This window comes from Esox lucius, chromosome 22, assembly GCF_011004845.1.
Source record: "Esox lucius isolate fEsoLuc1 chromosome 22, fEsoLuc1.pri, whole genome shotgun sequence".
NCBI lineage: Eukaryota > Metazoa > Chordata > Actinopteri > Esociformes > Esocidae > Esox > Esox lucius.
The window spans coordinates 10,597,980-10,620,311 of NC_047590.1; the positions used below are offsets into that span (position 1 = coordinate 10,597,980).

At 44.0% G+C, this 22,332-nt stretch overlaps 1 protein-coding gene across 2 annotated transcripts; it reads right to left on the reverse strand.

Annotated features, from left to right (window-relative positions):
• Window positions 1-145: 145 nt before the first annotated feature.
• Window positions 146-21,474, reverse strand: LOC105019886 (radixin). Of its 2 annotated transcripts, none has more exons than XM_010886403.4 (14): window positions 21,353-21,474; window positions 19,427-19,504; window positions 11,652-11,735; window positions 10,185-10,280; window positions 9,474-9,596; window positions 9,109-9,260; window positions 8,885-8,968; window positions 8,254-8,400; window positions 7,650-7,746; window positions 7,357-7,520; window positions 6,867-6,997; window positions 6,196-6,449; window positions 5,805-6,041; window positions 146-3,420 (listed from the first exon to the last, which is right to left on the reverse strand). In XM_010886403.4, exons 2-14 carry the CDS (start codon window positions 19,436-19,438, stop codon window positions 3,256-3,258), a joined length of 1,746 nt encoding a protein of 581 aa, XP_010884705.1. In that variant the 5' UTR covers window positions 19,439-19,504; window positions 21,353-21,474; the 3' UTR covers window positions 146-3,255. The 2 variants fall into 2 exon arrangements, with proteins under 2 accessions (XP_010884705.1, XP_010884704.1); XM_010886402.5 differs by having other exon boundaries at window positions 21,241-21,474.
• Window positions 21,475-22,332: the final 858 nt, after the last annotated feature.

Below are 22,332 nucleotides of genomic sequence, written 5' to 3' on the forward strand. Positions count from 1 at the left end.
AAAACACCAAGGAATAGCTAAGACTACTCCGTCTCGCTTAGTGAGTAAAGGAGACAAGTCGTGTTATTTTTTAAATTCACTCAGAACAGTTAGGATTCTACAGTGCCCCTTCAAATGCAAAATTATTTAACACAGACACAGAAACTAATCTGAAATGTTTTATTGTGAATCAAATGACTGAGTTTCAAATGTGCCTTCTCTTTTACAGAACACAAATATGAACATATGGAAAAACTGAAATACAAACATGACAGCTGGTTCCGACACAGGCATCAATGATGCAGCTCATTGGAAGTGACACAAGCAGGCCAACAGGCTCACCCAATAGGAAAACCCCAACTCAAAGCATTCTGCCTGACACGCGGAGACGTAGAGGAGGGTTCCTCTCCTCTCCAGGGAGCTACAGATGCATGCTGGTATATCAACCTCAAAACGTGTAACAGAACATCAGTTGGAAGCACAGTTCTTTCGCCTGCTATGGCAAATACAACCCCTATACCTGAACACTCACTGGGTTAACTGAAAGGCGGGTTTGGGTCAAGCCCGTTCATTGTCCTCTGGGTCCAAACAAGTGCTTTACTTAAATCAAACTCTGGCTTTAATATCTCAAATTAAACCGAATGTCTACAGTAGCATAACATACCAAATACATAATTTTGACATTGCAAATAAAAAATAGGTAGCAGTTTTCCACAAAGCTGGAGTTATTTTGATTTGGAGCAAGAGTAGCGGTTGCGTAGTGGCGGACAAGAAAATATTGAGAACTGAAATCGAATTGGCCTGTTGTCTATTCCCACTTAAAAAAAATATATATATCCACATAAATCAAAAGGTAGAGATGGGGGGGGGGGGGTTGTTGTCCAAGAGATGGGGCCCAGTCATCTGAACTGGTCTGGTAAGGTCCAAAAATTGTGTCACTCAGCCTTTGGGATTCCATCCTTTGCCTAACGCTGTATCAGAGAGAGAGAATGGAAGGTCCATCCAATGCCATAAATATAGAATGGTTTCCTTCTGGCTGGGTTGGCAATCTCCTCAGGCAATCAGTGGGTCCAGAGCCCAAGACCGCTGAAACCCATTCTAACACGGCAGCTCTTCACAGCCTTGGACACTGAATTCCTCATCCTGCATAGTGTCAACTTTAAGGGGAAACCAGAGGAACCCCTTACAGAGAATTAAGACTCAGTGTGCTGAGAAAGTTGGATTGGCTTGGACCTTAGGTCTTTCGTGATCTTCTGGATAATGTTAAGATAATGATGGTATAGTTTCAGTTCAGACAAATTTAGGTAAACTAAGGTAGTGACACAGCATAAAGATACTATATGAAGTAGAGGACTTTACCATCTAAAACTAGTGCCAAACGTTATTTGAATTCTATCAATTCCCTCCACTAGTGACATTTCAGTGTTATCACAAGTACATCTTGCAGAAAAGAAAACCTTGCGTCTGTTGAAATGTTAACAACTTAAAACATTGCCTTCACCCTGGAACTCAAGCCACAGTCAGCCAACTGGACCATAAATCTGTGTAAGAGAATTTGATTGGTCAGTCATCATGGTTACAGTATTGAGGTAGAGATCCATCCTCTAAGGACTGATGTTTTTATGCGTCTCCAGACAGAAAGACCACGGGATACCTCGAAGTCGCTACTATGCAGACAGACAGACTCTCACAACACCCAGGCATGTCGGTCTGTCCTTCCTGGACCTTTGCGAGCCGGTAGGCAGAGAAAACCCATCTATGATGACTGGACAACAAACACTAGGACTAACAGTTTTCTCTCAATTTTTCTCCCATCTCTGTCTTATTCTTAAACACACACAAATCAATTAGCTTATCTTCACAATAGATCAGCACATCTCCAATAGTTTTACTACAACAATATGTACCAGGTTAGATCTTACTATATCCTTCAGCAGGGCTATTCAACTATGGTCTGATGGGGCTGAAAGAGTCGGGGGGTGGGGCGGGTCTTATTCAGTCCACTTATTAGGAGAATGCAAACCAGAAGACATTTGGGCCTCCAGGAGCGGAGATGAATAGTCCTGTTCTACAGTCTATCACATGGAAATCATTGGATTCCAACTCACACACAGGCTGCGCAGTTAATCAAAATCCCAATATTGATGTGTAAGAGGATGCCTTTTTCTTTTCAAAATATTTTAGACGTGTTCTCTGGTTTAGTTTAATCCACTTTGTGTTTTTTTCACCTCTTGTGGCTGCTTCCCACACACACCAAGCCCCTCTGTCATTAAAGCAGTGCAGTTTCTCCTCCCCAAATCACTGTAAGTTTGCCTGCAGTTGTGTTAGGTCAAATACAGTTAACAGTTTGTCCCAAACAAAAACGATGCTCATTGACACTTTGCTTTTCAAGTCATTCTATTTCTATGATTCCATTCTGCCAATCTATATCAATACCCTGAATCCACATCCCATCGTGAATCTCAAAAATCACAATGTCTTTTGCCTCATCACGTCCAGCCCTAACTGACACCTCTCCTGCAGTCTGATTAAAAGGGGAACACCAGTCACATGATCACCCCATTCAAATTTAGAAAGCTCCTCCAAAAACACTGTTCCTTATCTTCTAAACCAATGATTGGTTGGCAAGGTGGCACTTCTCAGATGGAAGATCTCAGAGAGATGATCATGTGACTGGTCTCCCCTTTAACGATGATGAGTGGATAGTCAGAAATATGTCCAACAATGTGTACCATTTCCTCCATGTTGATGACAGAATAGATTGATCCACCAACAGTCTCGAACCAACATATCTACCGTCACATTTTATGAGAAACACAAAAAAAGCAAAAGGGCTAGTCAGAACAGATAAGCTCAAAAAGTAAGACAGCAACATTATGTAATAAAAAAAAACAAAAAAAACAAGAGGAATACTTAAGCTTACTGGCTTACCAGCAAATACAACAGAAAGCTTCCCATGGCTATGTATGTTAGCTTAAAAATCCAATGTTTCCCATTTTGCTTCATCTTATGTCTCCACAACAGATATTAGCAAGCAAAGCACAGAAGTATTCTTTGCAACACAAGGAGAATAACACGCATTGCTTGTGCCTGTTTGGGAAACTCCTGATGGAGACGCAGGCAGAGCTTTGGCAAAGTCTGAGGTGGTGGCAGCCATGCCCCTCTCGAACCTTTGTGGATATGCTTATTTTGGGGGAGGGGCCGTAGAAGAAAAAGTGTCTGATGTGGACGCCATGCGAGTCGCCGACATTCAGATGGGTTTAACCCAGATGGGTTTCACATGGACTCAAACTCGTCGATGCGCTGCTTGGTGTTGCCCAGACGGATCTGACGCAGGGTCTTGTACTTGTCCCTCCCGGCCTTCACGTTCTCCGCGTGCAGCACGTCGTTCTGGGTCTTCATGGTGTCGTCCCTGGCTTCAGCCAGCTCCGAGCTCAGCGTCTGGGGGAGGAGAGGCGATAACAAGGTTAGGTTATTAAATGAACAGACTAATCTGATGTGCACTGGCACAGGCTATACCTTAAAAAAGGGGTTTAAGACTGGTATGCAAATACTTCTGTAACTGGGCACATTTAAGACAATATTCCAAATCCAAGGGAGAAGTGAATATATAAACTAATATATAACCCCCTTCTCATCAAAGAAAAAGAAAAGAGAAAAAAACCATTATTGCCAATAAGGCATCAAATTATGTCAAAGTACATAACCCCAAATCGGACAAACAGGTCTCACCTGAGAAGTCCATTTCTAAAGATTTTTTCCGGGGATCCCAAGCTGAGAATCAGCATAAATGCAGAGATCAAGACAAAAACTAGGGAAACCAAATAAACCCCCCAACCCCCAGATTCAGAAACCAAAAAAACCCAGACATAAGAGTTAAAATTGGGTCCAGGAATCTAGAGGTTAGGGTTAGGACAAAAGAAATGGGTTAAGGTTAAACAACTACATCAGGATCAAAAGACTAGGGTTAGGTAATAAAATCCAATGGTTAAGGTTAGAATTGGGGGATAGGTTAGGATTAAGTATAAAAATCCAGGGATCCACACTAGGATAAACAAGTTAGGTTAGGTTTAGGAATCGGAATCCAGGGGTTAAGGTTAGGTAATCAAATTGAACTAAGTGGGAACCTTATTGAATAGGACCTTTATTAAATAAGATAAATAAGTGCTATTTGACAAAAACAAATCTGCAATAGACAAATCATATAAAAGTGCTATTAACGGCAAAATCAAATAAATTCACACCACACTGAAGAGGATAAAGATAAGGTAAGTACATCAGCAATAGGTAGGTCAAAAGGTAAGTACTACACAGAGATTATTTTGAAGTCCACCAGACCACTCACCCCCAGTTGGGCTTCCTGGAAATGGGACCTCAAGGCCTTACTAAATGTCCCCAACCTCCCAGAGTAAGTTGTGACGAATGGAATTAAATTATTAGTTTCCCCCATTTTGATGTACCCTTCTCCACTGCTAAATAGCTGACTCACCTCCAGCTTTATGCCCCTCAAAAAACATCCAGAATAGCCCTGCGGACCCAAAGCCCTGTAAAGAATAGCTGTAGCCTCCTCCACATGTTCAGAAAAGGTGCAGATTCTATGTAATCGAATCAAATGTGACTTTATGATTCCTCTGAATGTATGTTTTGGATGATAACTGGCCTTGTGCAACAGCGCATGTCTATCAGTCTCCTTAAAGAAAACTTTAGTCGCCAATGTCTTAACAAGGCCCACCTGAGGACCTGGGTATCCAAAAACTCACGTTTTTCTTGCATATTATGTGAAATTGTAATCGCAGGATGGTGTGTGTTAGGAACCTCCAAGAAGCCCTCAAAGTCCTGCCTAGAACCTACCCAAATGCCAAAAATATCATCCAAGAATCGAAGATACAACCGTGGGAGAATTTTACACCCAGAAACACATTTACAAAAAGGCTGGAGCGAACTTTTTGCCCATAGCAGTTCCATGGATCTGAAGATAGAATTTATCACTAAAGGTGAAATCGTTCCTCAACAGACTCAACTCCAACAGGTCCAGAATCTCCCCACCCGGACACAAGGTGTCAGGGAACCTATCAAAGGCCCGTTTGACCGCCTGTAATCCCAAAGAGGTCTCTATATTTGTATATAAGGAATTTAATGTCTATTGAGAAGAAGAAAGCACCGAGGGGCAACTCCAACCCCTTTAACCTATCCACGAAATCATGTGTCCTTGATGTAAGCAGTGTTTCTCTGGGATAATGGATTGATATAAAAATCTATGTACTCCGCAATACGATATGATTCTGACCCGCAGTCACTTACAATAGGACGACCACTAGGGATCCGGAAAGGCACGGTCCAGCCTTCCATGGGTTTAAGAATTTTTGGAAGGAGATAAAATTGTCTGGATCTGAATACCTCCGGGCCCGACAAGTAAACTGCTTAAGAGTAATCACTTTCTTTTCCAATAACCCCAACAGTATAATCTTAATTCTGCTTTGTGTTTCAAATTGAATGGAATGATCTAGAGGAATATAATGCTTGATATTATCTAACTGTCTATTTGCTTCCAATAAATACTGCACACTATCCATAACAACAATCTGTGACCCTTTGTCCGCAGGCTTAATAACTATGCTTTGATTCGATCCCAAAGACCTTCATCCAAGAAACGAAGATACAACCGGGGGGGAATTTTACACTTATGGAATGCTGTTTCCTCCCAGAAACACATTTACAAATTTGCAACACTCGCTGACAGTGAACGGCTTTCAGGACATGAAACAATTTTCAGGCCTGATGAGGTAATCAGGTCTTGGTATATTGAAGTCCTAAAGGTGACTGACCTGTAGCTGTTTCTTAACACGCTCGTTTTTCTGAGCCTCTGTGACTCGCTCCTCCTCGCTGCGCAGGTCCAGGGCGCTCACGCCTTCGAGGGAGAGCTCGGCGCCATCTTCGGCATGGTTCTCGTCCTGCTCCTCGTGCTCGCTCTCAGTGGAGCCGCCGGCTGGCGTCAGTGGGACGGTCATCACGGTCTTCAACTCCTCCTTGGTCTTCTCCAGGTCGTCCTGGGCTGAGAGCGCCTGGAAATCAGGGGACAGAGGGAGGCGAGTTACAGGAGATCTTCAGGAGGAGGCAACAATATAGAAGGTTGTAAAACAACTGTGTAAAAAGAGACAGATCATTTGTCTACAGGGAATACAGTGAAGTGTTTGGAGGTGATCGCTGGTTAAGTACCTTCTGCTGCCATTCAGTGGCCTCCTCTTCCTTTTTCCTCTTGGCCTCCTCCAGCAGGGCAATTTTGGCGGTGAACTCGCCAAGCTCAGCGGCCAGTTGTTCCTGGTTCTTCATCTGGTCCGCGGCCTGCCTGGCCAGCTCTGCCTTGGCCTCCTCCGCGGCCTGCCTCTCCCTCTCCAGCCTCTCCGCCTCCTCCCTTGCCCTCTTCCTCTCCTGCTCCAGCTCCAGGGCCCTGCGTGTCTGCTCCTCCAGCTCTGTAGCCAGCAAATTTTATTCAGAAAGTCATTACACCTTCATTGACTACTACTCATTATCAATGGAGCGGCCCACAGTGACCCCGGATCCAGGTTTGTGGGTTTGATTCCTAGAGGGGGCAAGTATGTGGAAATGTAGGCATCCACTACTATCAGTTACTCTGGATGAGTGTCTGTTACGTGCCGTGTTGTTTTCCGTTATGCTGGCAGCCGCCCAGGTCAGTGAAAGAACTTCACACTATACAGCGTTTCCTGTAATCACTGCAACTTTTGTAATTGCCAGACAGACATTACTGACTTCAAATACAACACAAAGATCCAACTGTCATGTGACAAATAAGAGGTGTGGATATTGCATAAAGGCAGGAGAGAAGGAAGATTTGTGGGTCAAAGGTCAGTGAAGAGTCAGACGTATACCTTTCTGGGCTCTCATGGTCTGCTCCTCGATCTGTCTCAGTCTATCCATCAGCTCCTCCTTCTCTCGCTCAATCCGCTCCTTCTCTTTCTCCGCATGCTCCCGTTTCTTCTTTTCAGTCTCCAGCTGGGCTCTGAGATAAAATCAGGAAAGGGCATCTCATCTAACCGCTATGAAATCAACGCTTTCGCACTATTTACTGTGATAACAGGAACAAAACATTCCTTAATCTAGATTTCCTTAATCTTCATTTTACATGTTGTCTATGGTAATAGTAAATCATAAAACAAATGTATATAAAATGTTTGCATGGTACAAACGACACACATGCTATGACATTCTGGATGAGAAAACACATTTTTACACCAAAGGTCAATTTAGCAATTTATTCCAGGCAAAGCCTATTACTGCCCTCTGGTGGTTGTTGTGTATCTGTGTGTGTTGTGGTGTGCGTTTGACTGTAGGTGCAAGCATGTTCCTCCATTTCTGCACCTCTCCATCTGTTTGTGGTGTTTCTCCTCACGGGCCTGGGCCTTCATCTGCTGGACCTCGATGGTGTCGGGCTTCCTCCTCCTCATGTACAGCTCATGGTTCCCCATGCACAGAGCCAGGATGCGCTTGTTGATCCGCAACCGCGGCGCGTAGAACACAAAGTCCTACAAGAGTCAAGGGTCAACGTAGAAAGATAAAATGACTGAGCGGGCCTGTACCCTCTGCCATGTTTTAGTCAAAGGCTGTATGTAGTCTAGCATAAAAGTCAGTAACAAGCCAAATGTAAGACATACTGGAGCTTTCTTGTCAATGGGTTTGATGACAAACTTCTTATCATTAAATGAGATGTTTCTGATCTCACTCCAAGGGAAGCCAATCTTTGGTGTCAGTCTGGGGAAAGAAAGATACTTAGTATATAAAACATATCTTACCATCCCTTTAGAGTACACCACTATTCATAATCCTACCTATAAAATCTCAAGGTTCAGATGTAAAATAAAAAAGTAAATGTTAAATTGTAAAAATAAGATATAAAAGCTGCCAGCAGATGGCACCAAGTAAACTATTCATACAGACTAAGGATAGACCAGAACAAATAAACACATCCTAGGATGGATGCCAGCATAGGAAACAGCTCAGAGCTGAACCGCTAGTGTCCAAGTCCTGACCCATCCTCGCTCAGAAGAGCAGACAGGAAGAGGAAGACCGCTTCCATCCACACCCCTTTCCTCTTCCTGCTCCACCCAAAGCTTCCCTCTACTAAAAATAACATGAATCAATAACTAAATGAATACACATTTGAAATACTGGGCTTGGTCTGTTAAACTGCCTGATGACATCTCTAATATGTCAGACATGCATTAGGTGACAATGCTACAGAAGTGGCTGAAGACTGACTTGTCTTCATGTTCGTAGATGTTGAGTCCCAGAGCGTCCACTCCCAGCCACAGTTCAGTTCCCTTCTTGTTCTTGATCTCAAAGTAGTTGACGCCGTACATCTCCAGGTCTTGGGCGATCTTCAAATACTCCATCATAGAGTCCTCTCTGATTCAAATGAACAGACATTTCTGACATTTAAACATCACGCAAAAGGGAATTATTCATAAGAGGCCAATGTTCTTCTCTATCTCCACACACACACACACACACACACACACACACACACACACACACACACACACACACACACACACACACACACAACACACACACACACACACACACACACACAACACACACACACACACACACACACACACACACACACACACACACACACACGCCAAAATGGAAAATGTTTGAAGTTTGAACTGCAAATTGTACGTGCTACAAGAAAAATATTGTACAATTTCTCATACCACTAAAGACTACCAGTGTGCAATAATGTTACACTACATGTATAGCACCTTTAATTCCACACAAACACAACATTGGCCTTGTATGTACTGTAGGTTAAATCATGCAAAATCTCAGAGGCCGACCTTAAACATAAAAACAAACAAGGAGCGAGAGACTGAGAATTACAGACCTTAGCATGCCTCTGTGCTCCTCATGCCAGGTCTGTATCCGGTCCTCCCACTGCTCCTTGGTAAGCTTGTGCTGCTCCAGGACTCTACAGCAACCCAACCAGACAACATCAAGTGCCAACATGAAACATTCCAGAGGAAATAAAAAAAAAAACATTCCCGGGCACATATTGTGGATGGAGAGTTAGCCCTGAATTCCCTTTGTTCCAAGCCAGCGGCCGCTCACCTCTGGGGTAGCAGTCTGTCGTGGGTGAGATAGCCGGGCTTGTGGAGGTCTTTGCTGTAGTCGGCGTATTTGGCCTGGACGGAGTACGAGGCTAACAGCACAGCAGTCTCCGGGGGGCAGTAGTTCTCATCGTTCAAAATGGCCTCCTTCACCTTGAGAGAAGTTTCCCGAAAACAGAGAGTGAGGGGGAACCGCCTCATGATACCCATTGGCTACAGTGTATTGGAGTGATTGGACATTGAGATACCGCTAAGACGTTGGCCTGTGTAGGACCATCAGAATACCATGCTCCTAGATTAGCACTGATCAGAGCCTACTCATCCCTCAGACCAGTCTGGTAATTTCCTCAGTTTACAAGCAGTTACCTGCAGGAAGAACAGTCTCTGTGTAATCTCCTGGATCAGCTCTTCAGACACGTCCTCAGGGAAGAACTTGGCTCGGAACTTGAACTGCAGAGGGTTCTCCTTCTTCACATCTTGGGCTGTGACCTGGAGAGAACAAGGAGAACACATACTGCAAGATTAAAAACCAGGACAGGCATGAAGACATTTTGTTTTCTTATCTTTATGAGCTGGGCAATAAAGTTAAGTCATAAAAGTTGGTCCCAACCCCATTAAGGCATGAAATAACGTGTTTTATTAATGATAGGGTTGGACCCTTTTAGTTGCCCCTGGCATCTCAGACTCCAGGACCTGGATACAGAATACTTTCCACTGTAGTCATTTATTAAAAAGAAATCCCGTGATAGATTTCCCTGACAGCAACGCACAACTACTGGACTTAAACCAACAGGACACACTCAGAAGACATGTACACCGACACACATACACACACCACGACACACACACACACACTTTAATGGTGCTTCAGAGGCCTGGGGGGATTTGCTGGAGGGTCTTTGGCCAAAGTGTTACAGGAAGCCTGTGAAAATGCACATCTGAGGCCCTCTGACCACAGCCTAATAATCAGCTCAGACTGTATGCCTGGCTGCTGGCAACCTCCATGGAAACACAGAGAGAGAGAGAGAGAGAGAGGCAGAGATAGAGAAAGAAATAGAAAGCTTGGAGAGAACTCACCTTTTTATTAAGCTTCAGCCACGTGCTGTAGCCCTTGCTGTCCACGTACTGGAGGCCAAAGAACCAGACCTCTCGAAGCCCCACTGTCTTCACCACCTGTTATCGACAGACGTTTGCCGGAGACAAATGAACGACTGACCAAATCATGCCCTCATAACGACAGAGTCTGACAGAATGCGATGTCCAAGCAGTCACTGGTCGGCCTACCCAACATTTTCATTTCGTTGAAACGTGCTGAAGTGGGGCTCGCAGCGTAGAAAAACACTACAGTGCTGATGAGACTGGGAGGAGCCTTAGGTTTAGTCACAGACTGACTGGAGTATCATGGGCCTCAAAGGACCCACTGTGACATAATGGGTCCCGGGCACAGGGTTCACACTGGGGAGGGTGATAACAGGCCCATTAGAGAATACACTGCAGATTCACTCTGAGGAGGAGAGCTGCCATAACTCACACTGAATCTCTGGACCTGGACACCGTGAGTGTTGGTTGGTTACTGGGGATACAAATCTTAGTGTGAAGTGAAGAGGACAGCTGGACACCGCCTAAGACAGCTGGACGGTAGCCACTCACTTACATAGGCAGCTCTGAGTGCAGTGTCTCCAATACTGTTGACCTGAGTTACAGACTATTTACAGGTTCATTAAAACCTCAACATGGACTGAACATTGTACATGTTCATCACAAAAGGCTGAGCCTTTTGTCCAATCCCTCCAGCTATATAAAGACCCCGGTCAGATCCCTCCAGCTATAAAGATCCCAGAAATGTAGGTTTTCAAAGCCCTATTTTCCCTAAATTCTCAAACGCATGTTTTGACTGTCACCTAAGCTGCACAATTTGGATAAAATATTGAGTCGCGATTTCTTTGACAAATATTGCAATTATAGCTATGATTCGCAATTTTCAAACATGGGTGTAAAAAGGGTAGTTAATCTCAATAAAAAAAAAAGATTATAGCCCACAAAATGTGTTATTAAACTGAATAGGAATTGGTTTACAGTTCAGTGTTTTCTTACCAATTTGAAGAACTATTAGTTTATCTGCTCATTAAATACAATGGCGTTTGCTATGTTTGTACAGTTGCCCTAGCTAGTTCGGTAAAATGAACCATTGTGGTAACTTTTCTCCCATATTAGGTTTGTTTGTAGGCACCGACACTGAAGCCGAAACAATTAATAACCATGCTGTGGTGTACGTGGGACAATATATCTTGGTGCCACTCGCTAACTTGAAGCGGACGTCTTCGCTAGCAGTTGCGGTGTTAACTAACGCTGACTCACGGTTGTCAGTCACAGCAATGCTGCTCCGCTCCAATAAGATCACAGGAGAACAGTAACTTAGCCTCACATGTCATTCATTACCGGGTGATAGCAAAGGCCTGGCTGTACATGTAAACTGTGACACAATGAAGAAACTGTACCTATAAGTCCTGGTGTTCTGGACGGTTATCAGAAGCTCGTCCTTACCTGGTCAAAGAGCTGTTTGCCGGTGGTGTTGGGCTGGATGGCAAACTCCAGCTCCGCGTCCATGGTGGTGACCCGTACATTGATCTAAAAATCAGATATTGCATGTTATTTATCCCTGGTTGTACTGCTGTATTTGGCTGTACTGCAGGCTTTTGGCTGTACTGTGCGCTGTAGTGTCACAAGATGTCAGCTTTTGAACACCCATTTTAAATAGGCATTCAGATCTTTTGGGCGTGCAAGAAATCAGCGAATAATCTCAAGGGCCTGTTTGCATTGTCTTTCAGTCAATTTGATATGATGAAATGCATAAAAATATTTGTTAACGCCACAGACAACTCAATGACCTAAATGGGGACTCCAATAGGGGGAATCCAGATGGATAACTGTTGAAAACCTGGAGCCAGTGTTGGATCCAGACAGTAAGTTCTAGTGCAGCCGTTCCTCAAGGGAGCAACAAAAGCCTTTCAGCAAGTCACAGTTTGTTCTACAGAGAACTGGTGATTTTGTGTGCGTGTGCGTGCGCAAAACTTAGTTTGAGTGTTTGAATGGGCCAAATTGAGAGCAATCAGAAGTGGGCGTGTGATAGTGGTGGTGGTGTTGGGGGGGGTCCCGTCCTGTTGGCCGGCCCTTCCCCGAGTTCTGTAAAGTGCAGCAGCAGGCCTGACATCTTCCGGATCAGGCTGAGCCACACTCAGTTTCTCACACACATAATATATTCAATGAAAAGAGAATGAACAGATAAGCAAGAGCGATGCAGCACATCGTCTAGAGAGAAAGATGACGCCGCAGTGCAGCCTGGTGCTCTCTCGTTGGGGTAATGTTACGGTGCTGCTACGATACCGCAGTCCAACATCCAGAGAACTGCTTCCCTTTCTCTCCCCTCTTCCTCGGTCTCATTAATTACCCATAAAACCTCAGGACACCAACACTATACACTCTCTCCCTCTTTACCCTAATGTGCATGCACCCAGAAAACATTTGCAAATTTGGCAGAGTACTGTGACTCTTTCACTCTTTTTTCTTTATCTTTACTATTGTCCACATTGCCGAATGACAGCAAAGAAAACAAAACTAAATTACACATATGGAATAATTCAGTAACCATAAAAGTATTAAAATCAAATAATACTAATTTCTATTTTAGATTCTTCACAGTAGTCACTCTTTGACTTGATGACAGCTTTGCACACTCTTGGCATTCTCTCAACCAGCTTCATTAGGTAGTCACCTGGAATGCTTTCCCAGTCCTAAATGAGTTCCCACATATGCGGAGTACTTGTTGGCTGCTTTTATTTTCAGCAGTCCAACTCATCTCAATGAAGTTGAGGTTGGGTGATTATGGCACCCAGGTCATCTGATGCTGCACCATCCCTCACCTTCTCGGTCAAATAGCCCTTACACAGCCTGGAGGCCCACACCTTAGTTGGGGCTTTGCTGGGATGGCATAGATGGGATGGCATATTGCTGCAGAATGCTGCGGTAGCCACGCTGGTTGAGTGAGCTTTGACTTCTAATTAAATAACAGAGGGCTTCACAGTGAGAACAACATATGCGGAAATCATCCGTTCACCCACTCCTAATCTAAAAAAAAAAAGACAGCGGTTGGAACCTAAAATATCAAAGATCGCAAAAGAGGTAACAGAGTCTTCCTTTCCTGTGGCAATCCTCATAAGCTAGTTTCATTATAGCGCTTGATGGTTTTTGCAGTTGCACTTAAAAATAATTAACTGTCATTTCCATTTTTCGGCTGTTATTGATTAATATGGACTATTACAGTACATAAATAATGAGGATCTTCTGTATGCCAACCCCACCTTGTCACAACACAACTGATTGGCTCAAATGCAGAAGGAAAGAAATTCCACAAATGTACCTTAAACAAGGCACACCTGTTAATTGAAATGCATTCCAGGTGACTACAACATGAAGCTGGTTGAGAGAATGCAAAGACTGAGCAAAGCTTTTTAAGGCAGAGTGTGGCTATTTTGAAGAATCTACAATATGAAATGCCTTTGTCAGCTTACCACTTTTCTATTTTGGTTACTACGTGATTCCTTGTGTCATTTCATAGATTTAATGTCTTTCTGTTATTTTACAATTTAGAAAATATTTTATAGGGTGGGAAAACAAGTTGAACAATACGTTTATTTAAGTAACTTGCTCAAGACATTCAGAAGAACAATCCAACTACAATAAATGGACTAAGGTAGACAGACAGCACAGACAGACTGACCGACAGTCAGTCGTGGTCCAGTCGTTACATAATGAGGTACCAACACTCAATGTTGGGACAAATGGACGCCTCATTAAATATCAGAGTGACAGAGTTAAGTGCTGAACAGGTTTCCGACCGAGTGGTCTTGAATGTTTTGTCCCTGGTGTTTGTGCAGGGGTTGCCTGCAACCAACAATAAGCTGGAAAGTTCCTGACCTTTGTCAAACCGCACTGTCTCTGTGTGTGTGTGACACTGAATTACCATTGGTGTGTGTGGAGAGTATCCAGTAGGTGTGCAGACCGACATCTCTCCATAATCCCTGGATGTTCCTCTGTGTTCATGGGGGAGGGGGAGCGGGGGGGGGGGGTTTGGCATTGCGTCAACACAGCTAATCAGGCCCTCTAAAAACACTCCAGGGCTCTTTCGAAGTGCCAGTGTAAGACTACACCTATTTGTACCAAACTATTCGGACCTTGAATAAATATTAATAGTGATGAAGAAATGCTTGTGTATTTTGGATCGTCGCGCTACATAAACCGGGTGCTTTTCAGCCTTATCTCACGGACAATTGACCTGACGGAATTAGCCAAAATCAGAAATGGGGCATGGAGACTTCCTCAGTACCGTCCAAAATATTACAAATGAACAATAAAAATATAATGCAATAGGTTTTGAGGGTATTTTTCAATGATGAACCATATTTTAACATGCTACTCCTCCAAAAACTTTGGTCCAATACCAATAAAATGCTGCATCCATACGCCCGCTTTGTTTAGGTAACAGTCGGCCGCTAGGAGCCAATGGGTTTGCAGAGAGAAAAAAATCCCGCACAACAGTGCCACCTCTAGACCAAACAAAACCACAATTTAGAGTATAGCTAGTCTCACTTACCAGAGAACAAGTACACTATTTTCCCAGGGCCTATACCAAATCACATTGACATATTGATTACACACACTACTGCACTGTACTGGTGTTGTTCACGATGAGTATAGTGTTGGTAACCTATTCCTCAACCATGACCCAAAAACCACAATGCCTCCACAACCGTGGGGTTGGTGAGGCACTTCAAGGTACACCCCAGACCAAAAAATGGCCAAATCATGTGAACTCAGAAGAGAATGAAGCAGTTGTGATCACGAGATCTGTGTAAGGGACGAGTCAGAGTGATATATGTATCTTGGCACTGGTGGCCCTGTTCCTCACAGCCCATGTGACTGAGCCAGTACGGCAGAGCTAAATGTGGACCGCCTGGCCCAGCGCCACAGGCCGGGATGAACCGTGGACAAGGCCTAATGGCCCACACAGACGGGGTGATTGCGAGGGAGAGAGAAACATAGTTCCAGGAGAGTTGGCTGAGCCAATTTTCGGTCCCAGTCTTTATCCTGTTGCTCGTCGCGGTGTCTCTCCATCTTGTTTTGGGGATAAGTCTTTTCTCAGACAACCCCCTCGTTAAAGGTGCAGCTGTTTGTCCATAAGCTGTTTACAAAGGCTTTACTGAGAAGAGGCAGCAGACGGGCGTCGTTCATGCAAACACACACACAATCACTCTGCTTCAGTTGAAGACGAGCCCCTAATCTGGCCCGCTGGGCTCTGAGCAGCTGTCCGTCCGGCTGATTAGCCCCCCTACTGGGGAAGTGGGGAGGGACCCGGTGGTACCCCTAGACCTGGCCTGGAATGGGCAGGGCCGGTTACACTGATAACCAGGAGCCAGTCAGTTACTCAGAGCCACTGTCAAGAGTTCATTTTGGACTTCCACAGATCGCGGTGAGGGGCGGATGTTGCCCCGTTCTCGTGTTGTCCTGCACCTCCTATAGACCTTGTTTGGCCATCCAGAGCTTTAATGAGCCATATGACCGAGGAACAACAAAAAGCTAACAACCAGGGCTGCAGAGTTGGCCAGTTTCACAGCGCCCCCCCCCCCCCTTACACAGGATGTTGACACAGCCCTTCAAATTTATTGGGGCCCTATACACACTCTAGTTCTTCTATGGCCAACAAAACAGGGGCCCATTTCGGTAGGGTCCATAAGGTCATAAACAACCCCTGCAGAGCACATGGGGGAGGGCGTGTGTGTGTGTGTGTGTGTGTGTGTGTGTTTGGGATCAGGAGGCTTATTTTCATTACAATAGAATAAAACGCTGAATATACTTGAACAATAATTTACATAGCGTTTGAATTTAGTCCGGCATGTTGGCTACATCCCACACAGGACATGCATTTGTACTGCACAGAAACGTGATAAAGTACCGACACAATTGTCCGTACAATTGAGAACCTCCGTCCAATACGTGGAACGCACTTTGGACATCCGCAACTGGAGCTATTGATATCTTCAAGTTTACACAAAATAATGCGATGTCTCGAGTCATGCTTGGTATGGCTCCGAAAAAACGCATTTGTAATATCAACGCGCCTAAAGTGTGACAGAACCTTCTGATGAATAACGCAGGTTCCCACCACCTGTACCCCCGTCACACTCACCCAGTTACCCAAGCACATGCAACCAGCGAGCCCCGCGCACCAGAACCTCAAGTCTTCTTCGATGTCTCCGAAAATGTTTTGGAACATAAACAAGCCCTCAGCTCAGGTCAGAGCGTTCATGACTCCCCTGGTAACGACCAGGCCCGGAGTCAGTGGATATATCAACCTTGGTTGTTACGAGGACATTGGTGCCTGCCCTGAATGGCAGAGGGGAAACTCAGAAAGACCTCATCTCTACAGACACTGATATCGTTCAAATAGATTGGCTGCCTGGCCTGACTCTCTGTGTAGGGAAAGTCCTCTAACGAATCAGAGGACGACATCAGTGTCTGACCGTGCCTCCCTCCATCCCCACCCCCAAAAAAGCATATCCTCAGTAGATCAACAGGCAGAGCCGTCCACCGACTTAATATCTGATGAGGGCCAAAACCATTGCTTTTTAAACTGCAGCCTCAGGATGAAAAGTTCCCCTAACAAGGTTTCCAAAATTGCTCACTACATCAGAACTAAGCATCGTTTCCAAGAAGGAGTTGTGCAACCTCTTATTTCAAACCACATGACTCATCCTTTCTAACTTCATGCACTGGCCTGCTCCACATGAACAGAGGACCTAGGAGAAACAGCCAGACCATCCTGTGGATATCCGACACCGCGTCGAATTGTCCCGACTTGACTTTACACATACAGTTCGAGGACTCCGGAATTCCCTCCGTCCAGTTAGCCAGGAACAATAGCCGCAGTGTGGCAGCACTCCCGGCCCTGTGACCAAGGCGGGATGAGAACCTGTCAGGCAGACACACACACACACACGGTGCCGCGTCACGCCCCAGCTAAGGGAACAGGTGAGGGAGGGGCAGAAGTAGGACAGCACTTGCATCGCATGAGGAAATAGTACATATATACAGTACCAGTCGCCACCCTCATCCTTTCAAGTGTGTCCAAACTTGAGCGGTGCTTTATGTCCGCATGCATCTTACAGACACCCAAAAGACAGGCATGGCAATGCAAGGTGAACCTACAGCCTTGGATGAAACCTGGTACCTAAAGGCCTTACATGTAAGATGCAGAACATATGTCAACATTGCAGTGAGAGGGGAGAACGCTAAACGCAACGGTAATGTACAGAAGTATGATGAAAATGACCTGTTCAACCAAAACGTGCCTAATGAACAAAATTCAAGAAGTGGTGGCTTGTGACCTGATCTACACAAGCCGGGAAATGACCGTGACCTGATCAGTATAGTCTAAAAGGACATGTCGCCACTTCGGAGTTTTTCTGTGGTATATTCCCCATGCAGAGGATCGTGTTATTTTCGCTTCCTGTTTAAAAAAGCTGCCTGACCTTACCGCCCAGTTGCCACGTGTATCAGAGACAGTTTATCATGAACCGGAAAGCAACTTGCTTCTCGGCGTAATTGTGGTTATGTTGAAGTAGGTCTGTGATGGTCCAGCAGGAAAAGGTCAAACATTGTACAGTACCATGCAAACTTCTTAGGCACCTGAAAGTCAAACTAATGTCATTTATTTGGAGTGTTTATTTGTAAAAAAAAATATATATGATCTTCATTATTTAAACACTACCTAAATAAATGGCCTTAGTTTGACTATCAGGTGCTTCCGCCCAGTACCCTATAAGGGTTCAGACTTTTCGTAGGCACTGTATGGTTCTGGCTGTCTATAGCTTCCTGTTTCACTGCAGCATAAAAATTAGGTAACACGCATGTGAAAACCAGTTGCCATCAAATCACCAGGGACAAGACCAAGAACACAAATGAAAAGAGCCAACTGGTTGTTGGCCTTAATAAATCAGGCATGGCATACAACAAATATCACTTACCAATGCTAGGGGAATCATTAATAAGTTACAATCTAGTGGGACATTGGTAAACCTGCCTCCTTGAGGACACATGTGCGTCTTGTCCCCAAAGCACAGTAAGAGCGTTCAGGAGGCAAAGAGGATAACTAGGTACACATTTGGAGTGTTCCAAAACTTGATTGCATCTTGAGAAACCCAGAAATGGAAGCATCTAGAGATTGCTAAACAGCTTTGACACTTTCATTGGAATGTGTTGGCATGGTAAAATTAAATGGAAATAGAGCTTTTTGGCCACCCACATGAGCAGTGGGCTTGGCATCGAAAGAAGGATGCACATAGGAAAATAACTTTATAAGAACAGTCCAATATGTTGGTGGATTTTTTGTTAGGGGACTGCTTCTACTAGTCCCCATACCCTGGTTAAGGTCAAGGGGATAATGAACTATACGAAGTACGAGGATATTTTTGCCTTATTCCAGGTTCCCTCTGCCAAGATGCAAAACTTAGATGCAATACCTAATGAAACATCATAGGATTATCCTCAGTGACATTATCTGGGACACTTACATTTTTGAGATATCGACAAAGAAAACAGAAACATGTACTTTTGGTTGATTCCCTTGAATTATTACTGAAGTACAATATATTCCACAATAACTAAACCCACCTTCCACTCCTAAACAAGTCAAAATAAAAATAAACTTTTGCAAAGTGTGAAGTCTTGAAAAACCCTAACCGATTCCGTGGGCATGTTATGCTACGAAAGAAAACGCCTCCTCGCTTTAACAATAAAGGAGAAGACAAAAATCTGCTATTGCCCCCTTGTGAATGGGAGTGGGACAGGCAAGGGTATCACATTACCAAAAAGGTGACTGGAGCTCTAAAAACCCAACCCCACCCATACGCACACTGATGGACTGAAGCTTATATTTGCCTTCAGGCAGTGTTACCACCAGTGGTACGATTCTGATCTTTTTATCCCCCTAGTCGGCCTTTTGGTCAATCAGATTGGATCAGCTCTGGGAAAATGCCTTATAGGATTGGTCAAAAGACCAATAAGAGGGACAAGAAAAATATTGAATAACAATCAGAGTCAGACTGCCATTGTACACGCAGTCAAAGTTCCCATGGACCCGGCAGGAAGCACCCTCATATTGAAGACTGAGCACAGACAGGGTTAGATCTGTCAAACCTCTTGGTCCCTATTAACCTTTTATCAGCATCCTCATTTGTGAAATAGGTGAGTTTCCGGAGTCTTACCGGTTTGGGCATGTTTGTCTCCTCTCCTCCTTTGACCCACAGCTGAGAAGGGGGCGTAGCTTCTCTGTTTTACCAGATCTGTGAGACAGAGTGGAGGATCAGTTCGGTTAGGGCGTGGACATAGTGGCAGAACTGATGGTAGAACAGTTTAGTCTTTAGGACCAAGTTAATGCTCAAATAAAAAGTTTGCCCAACAGTTTGTGTGTTGCAATGTCAGAGACAGCAAAGGCCAGAAACAAAGCTCAGAAAAATAATTAGATAATAGAAAGACAAGTGATGAAATTATAGTAATAAGAAAAGCTTCCCGGTTGAAATAAAACATTGATTTTGAATGAGTGCTGTTGTAGCGTAATCTGATGACTTGAATCACCTGGGGAGAAGATGTAAGGCTGATTATGCCTGATCCAAATATAGAACAGTTGCCTGGGAGACAATAAAACATGGACTGAGGGACCTGTTCCATTTCAGCCCCTCCAAGGCCTCAGCACAATCTCTCAGCCCCCAGTCAAATGACACGCCAGCAGCTTGCAGAACTCTCCCTGAAGTCTATATTACCGTGGCCGTTCCATGTGTCTACAAAATTGTAGTTAAACCATGATGTACTACCATTCTTTCACAACCTAAATATTTGTGAAGAAATAGCTTGGCCATGAACTCTACCGCGAGAAAACATGATCCTGAAATATATTAAGTGACCTGCTGGTTCCAACAAAGAGACGTGTTTAAAATAAAATACAAAAAACCTAGAGACGCGGTGGTCTGTCAGACTGTTGGCAACAATACATTGTGCCGCACCTCTGATGCACGGAGTCCAGGACAAACATTCCCACGATTTGGTTGATTTCAAGTGCATGTTATCTAACTTTGTTTCAAACAGATGGTCAATTCTGTTTTGCTACCATAGGCCAGGGGTAGGCACCTCCAGGTCAGAAGGGTTTGAAACAGTTCAGCTTTTCACCCCCTCTTAATCAGGGACTAATTCAGACACCAGATGACTGAACTTTAACAGGTAGAAACAAACAAAAAACATGTCATAGTGGCGTCCAGGACCGAAGTTGCGTATCCCTGCTGGAAACGGTACTAAAGGGTTAAGTCGCTTACGCCTGCATTTACAGTAGAAGATTATTTAGTGCAAAAAATACAGACGGGCGTAGTTTTGTAGGCGAAGCACCACCGCAGCTAGGCTATTAAACTACTTATTTCCGCCGGTAGGATATAACGGAATTGTCTGTAAACGGTAGTAATTTGTACATCCTCATTTTTTTGGAACAACATTGTTTCACCGGCTAACCTAACACTTTTTGGACTCAGCACTGTCCTGCCTCCCTTATTAACAATAACACATTAAAAACGCGCCAATGCAACATGGTAATAACAAAACAGTCACACTGATACGTTGTGGCTGATAATATTAGCTACAGTATGGCAGAGGGAAACAATTTATACAAGCTACGTTTCAGGTTTAATAAAATGAGGGAATGCACTTCACACCAACATAAACGTTTTTACGAACAGGGTAAGTTGAGTCAAGTTTTTAAATCTTCGACAGACAGATTATGTGACCGCATGTCAAATTGCATCATTTTGGGCTTCCCCTAGGTACTAACAGTGAATGCGCAAATACTAAAGTAGCGTATACGACCGTTCAACAAAGCTGTTTTACACCGTTTTAATTTTCCCGTAATGTGAGAATAAAATTTAAAAGTAAAGGCCTGGGTTAGCCTACTTTTACAACACGTCGAGCATACACCCCCCTCCTTTTTTTCTTCTCATCAGCCTGTCCTAAAGAAGCTCTTCTCAGGAGACAAACTCACCCCTGCTGAAGGACTGCGGCTTCAATAACCGACAATATCCCTGGAGTCTTCAAAAGATTTCAGGTTATCCTAGCAGGAAACCAAAAGGTTATATTACATCCACACTTGTCACCTTGATTTTTTTGCTGAATCCTGTTGGAACGAACATGAGTGAGAAAACTGTGCAATTGAGATCCACCGTAAGGCGATTTGTGAAGACATTCAATATGGCCGTCGTTGGACTAGTCGAGACCAGGCGTGGTTCATTTCATATGTGGGGGTACGCACTCTGCTCTGCAACGCAGCAGTGACGAGAACTCCCCCAACTTTAAAAATAGAGTATTCTAACAGTGTCATTGGGTGTGTACTCACACGTTTGTGTTATCTATCCTTGTGGGGACCTGAAACCGAACCCTAACCCAGAAATGTATATTCCTAAACCCTAACCTTAACCTCAGTAATCTTACTTTTGTGCCTAAACCAAAACCTAGTCCTAATGTCTAACCGTAAATATAACCTAACCCATAAAGTAACCCCAATTCTAACACTATTCCCAATCGTACGTTTATCCTTAACCTAACCCCTAAGATAGGAATCGCATTGTCGTTCGCATTGTTCTTGGGGACCTGTAAAAAAAAAAAACTTGGGGCAGTTGATTTGGATTTACCATCATTACATGTACACATAGACCTGGATCACATAGACACACATTAAATGGAAGAAAATGCATTTAAATCCCAACTCCTTTAAAGTTGTGCCAAGTTAAGCGCGCACACAAAGACCTTGATATGAAAATGTCCTCCCATTAGCATTTTTCAATGCTCTTTCTCTCACCTGTGGATCAGTGAATAAAGAATGAGAAATGTATACAGGGCAGTCAGTGAAAAACAGGAAATATTGTCAATATTATCAGTTACACCGTAAAGACCATACAAGCAAGAGACGTGGAACACTGATGTTAGGTTTCTTTTACAAATGACGACTGCATCTGTTATGTCGTGGAGTACGTCCCGCATACCTGCTTTGTGAAACACTAAACTCTTTCCCATGCAGCTCTAGTCTTCAAAAGGTTTCGAACCATGCAGGCCATACTATTTCACCAGGAACCTTGAA

Bases quoted from the DNA above. Each gene is read 5' to 3' on its own strand.
- LOC105019886 (XM_010886403.4), bottom strand. The intron at 9,261-9,473 runs GTAACTGCTTGT...ACTTCTCTCAAG, and splicing joins AGAGACTGTTCTTCCTGCAG to GTGAAGGAGGCCATTTTGAA. The intron at 6,998-7,356 runs GTGCAGAAATGG...ATTTTATCTCAG, and splicing joins CACCACAAACAGATGGAGAG to AGCCCAGCTGGAGACTGAAA.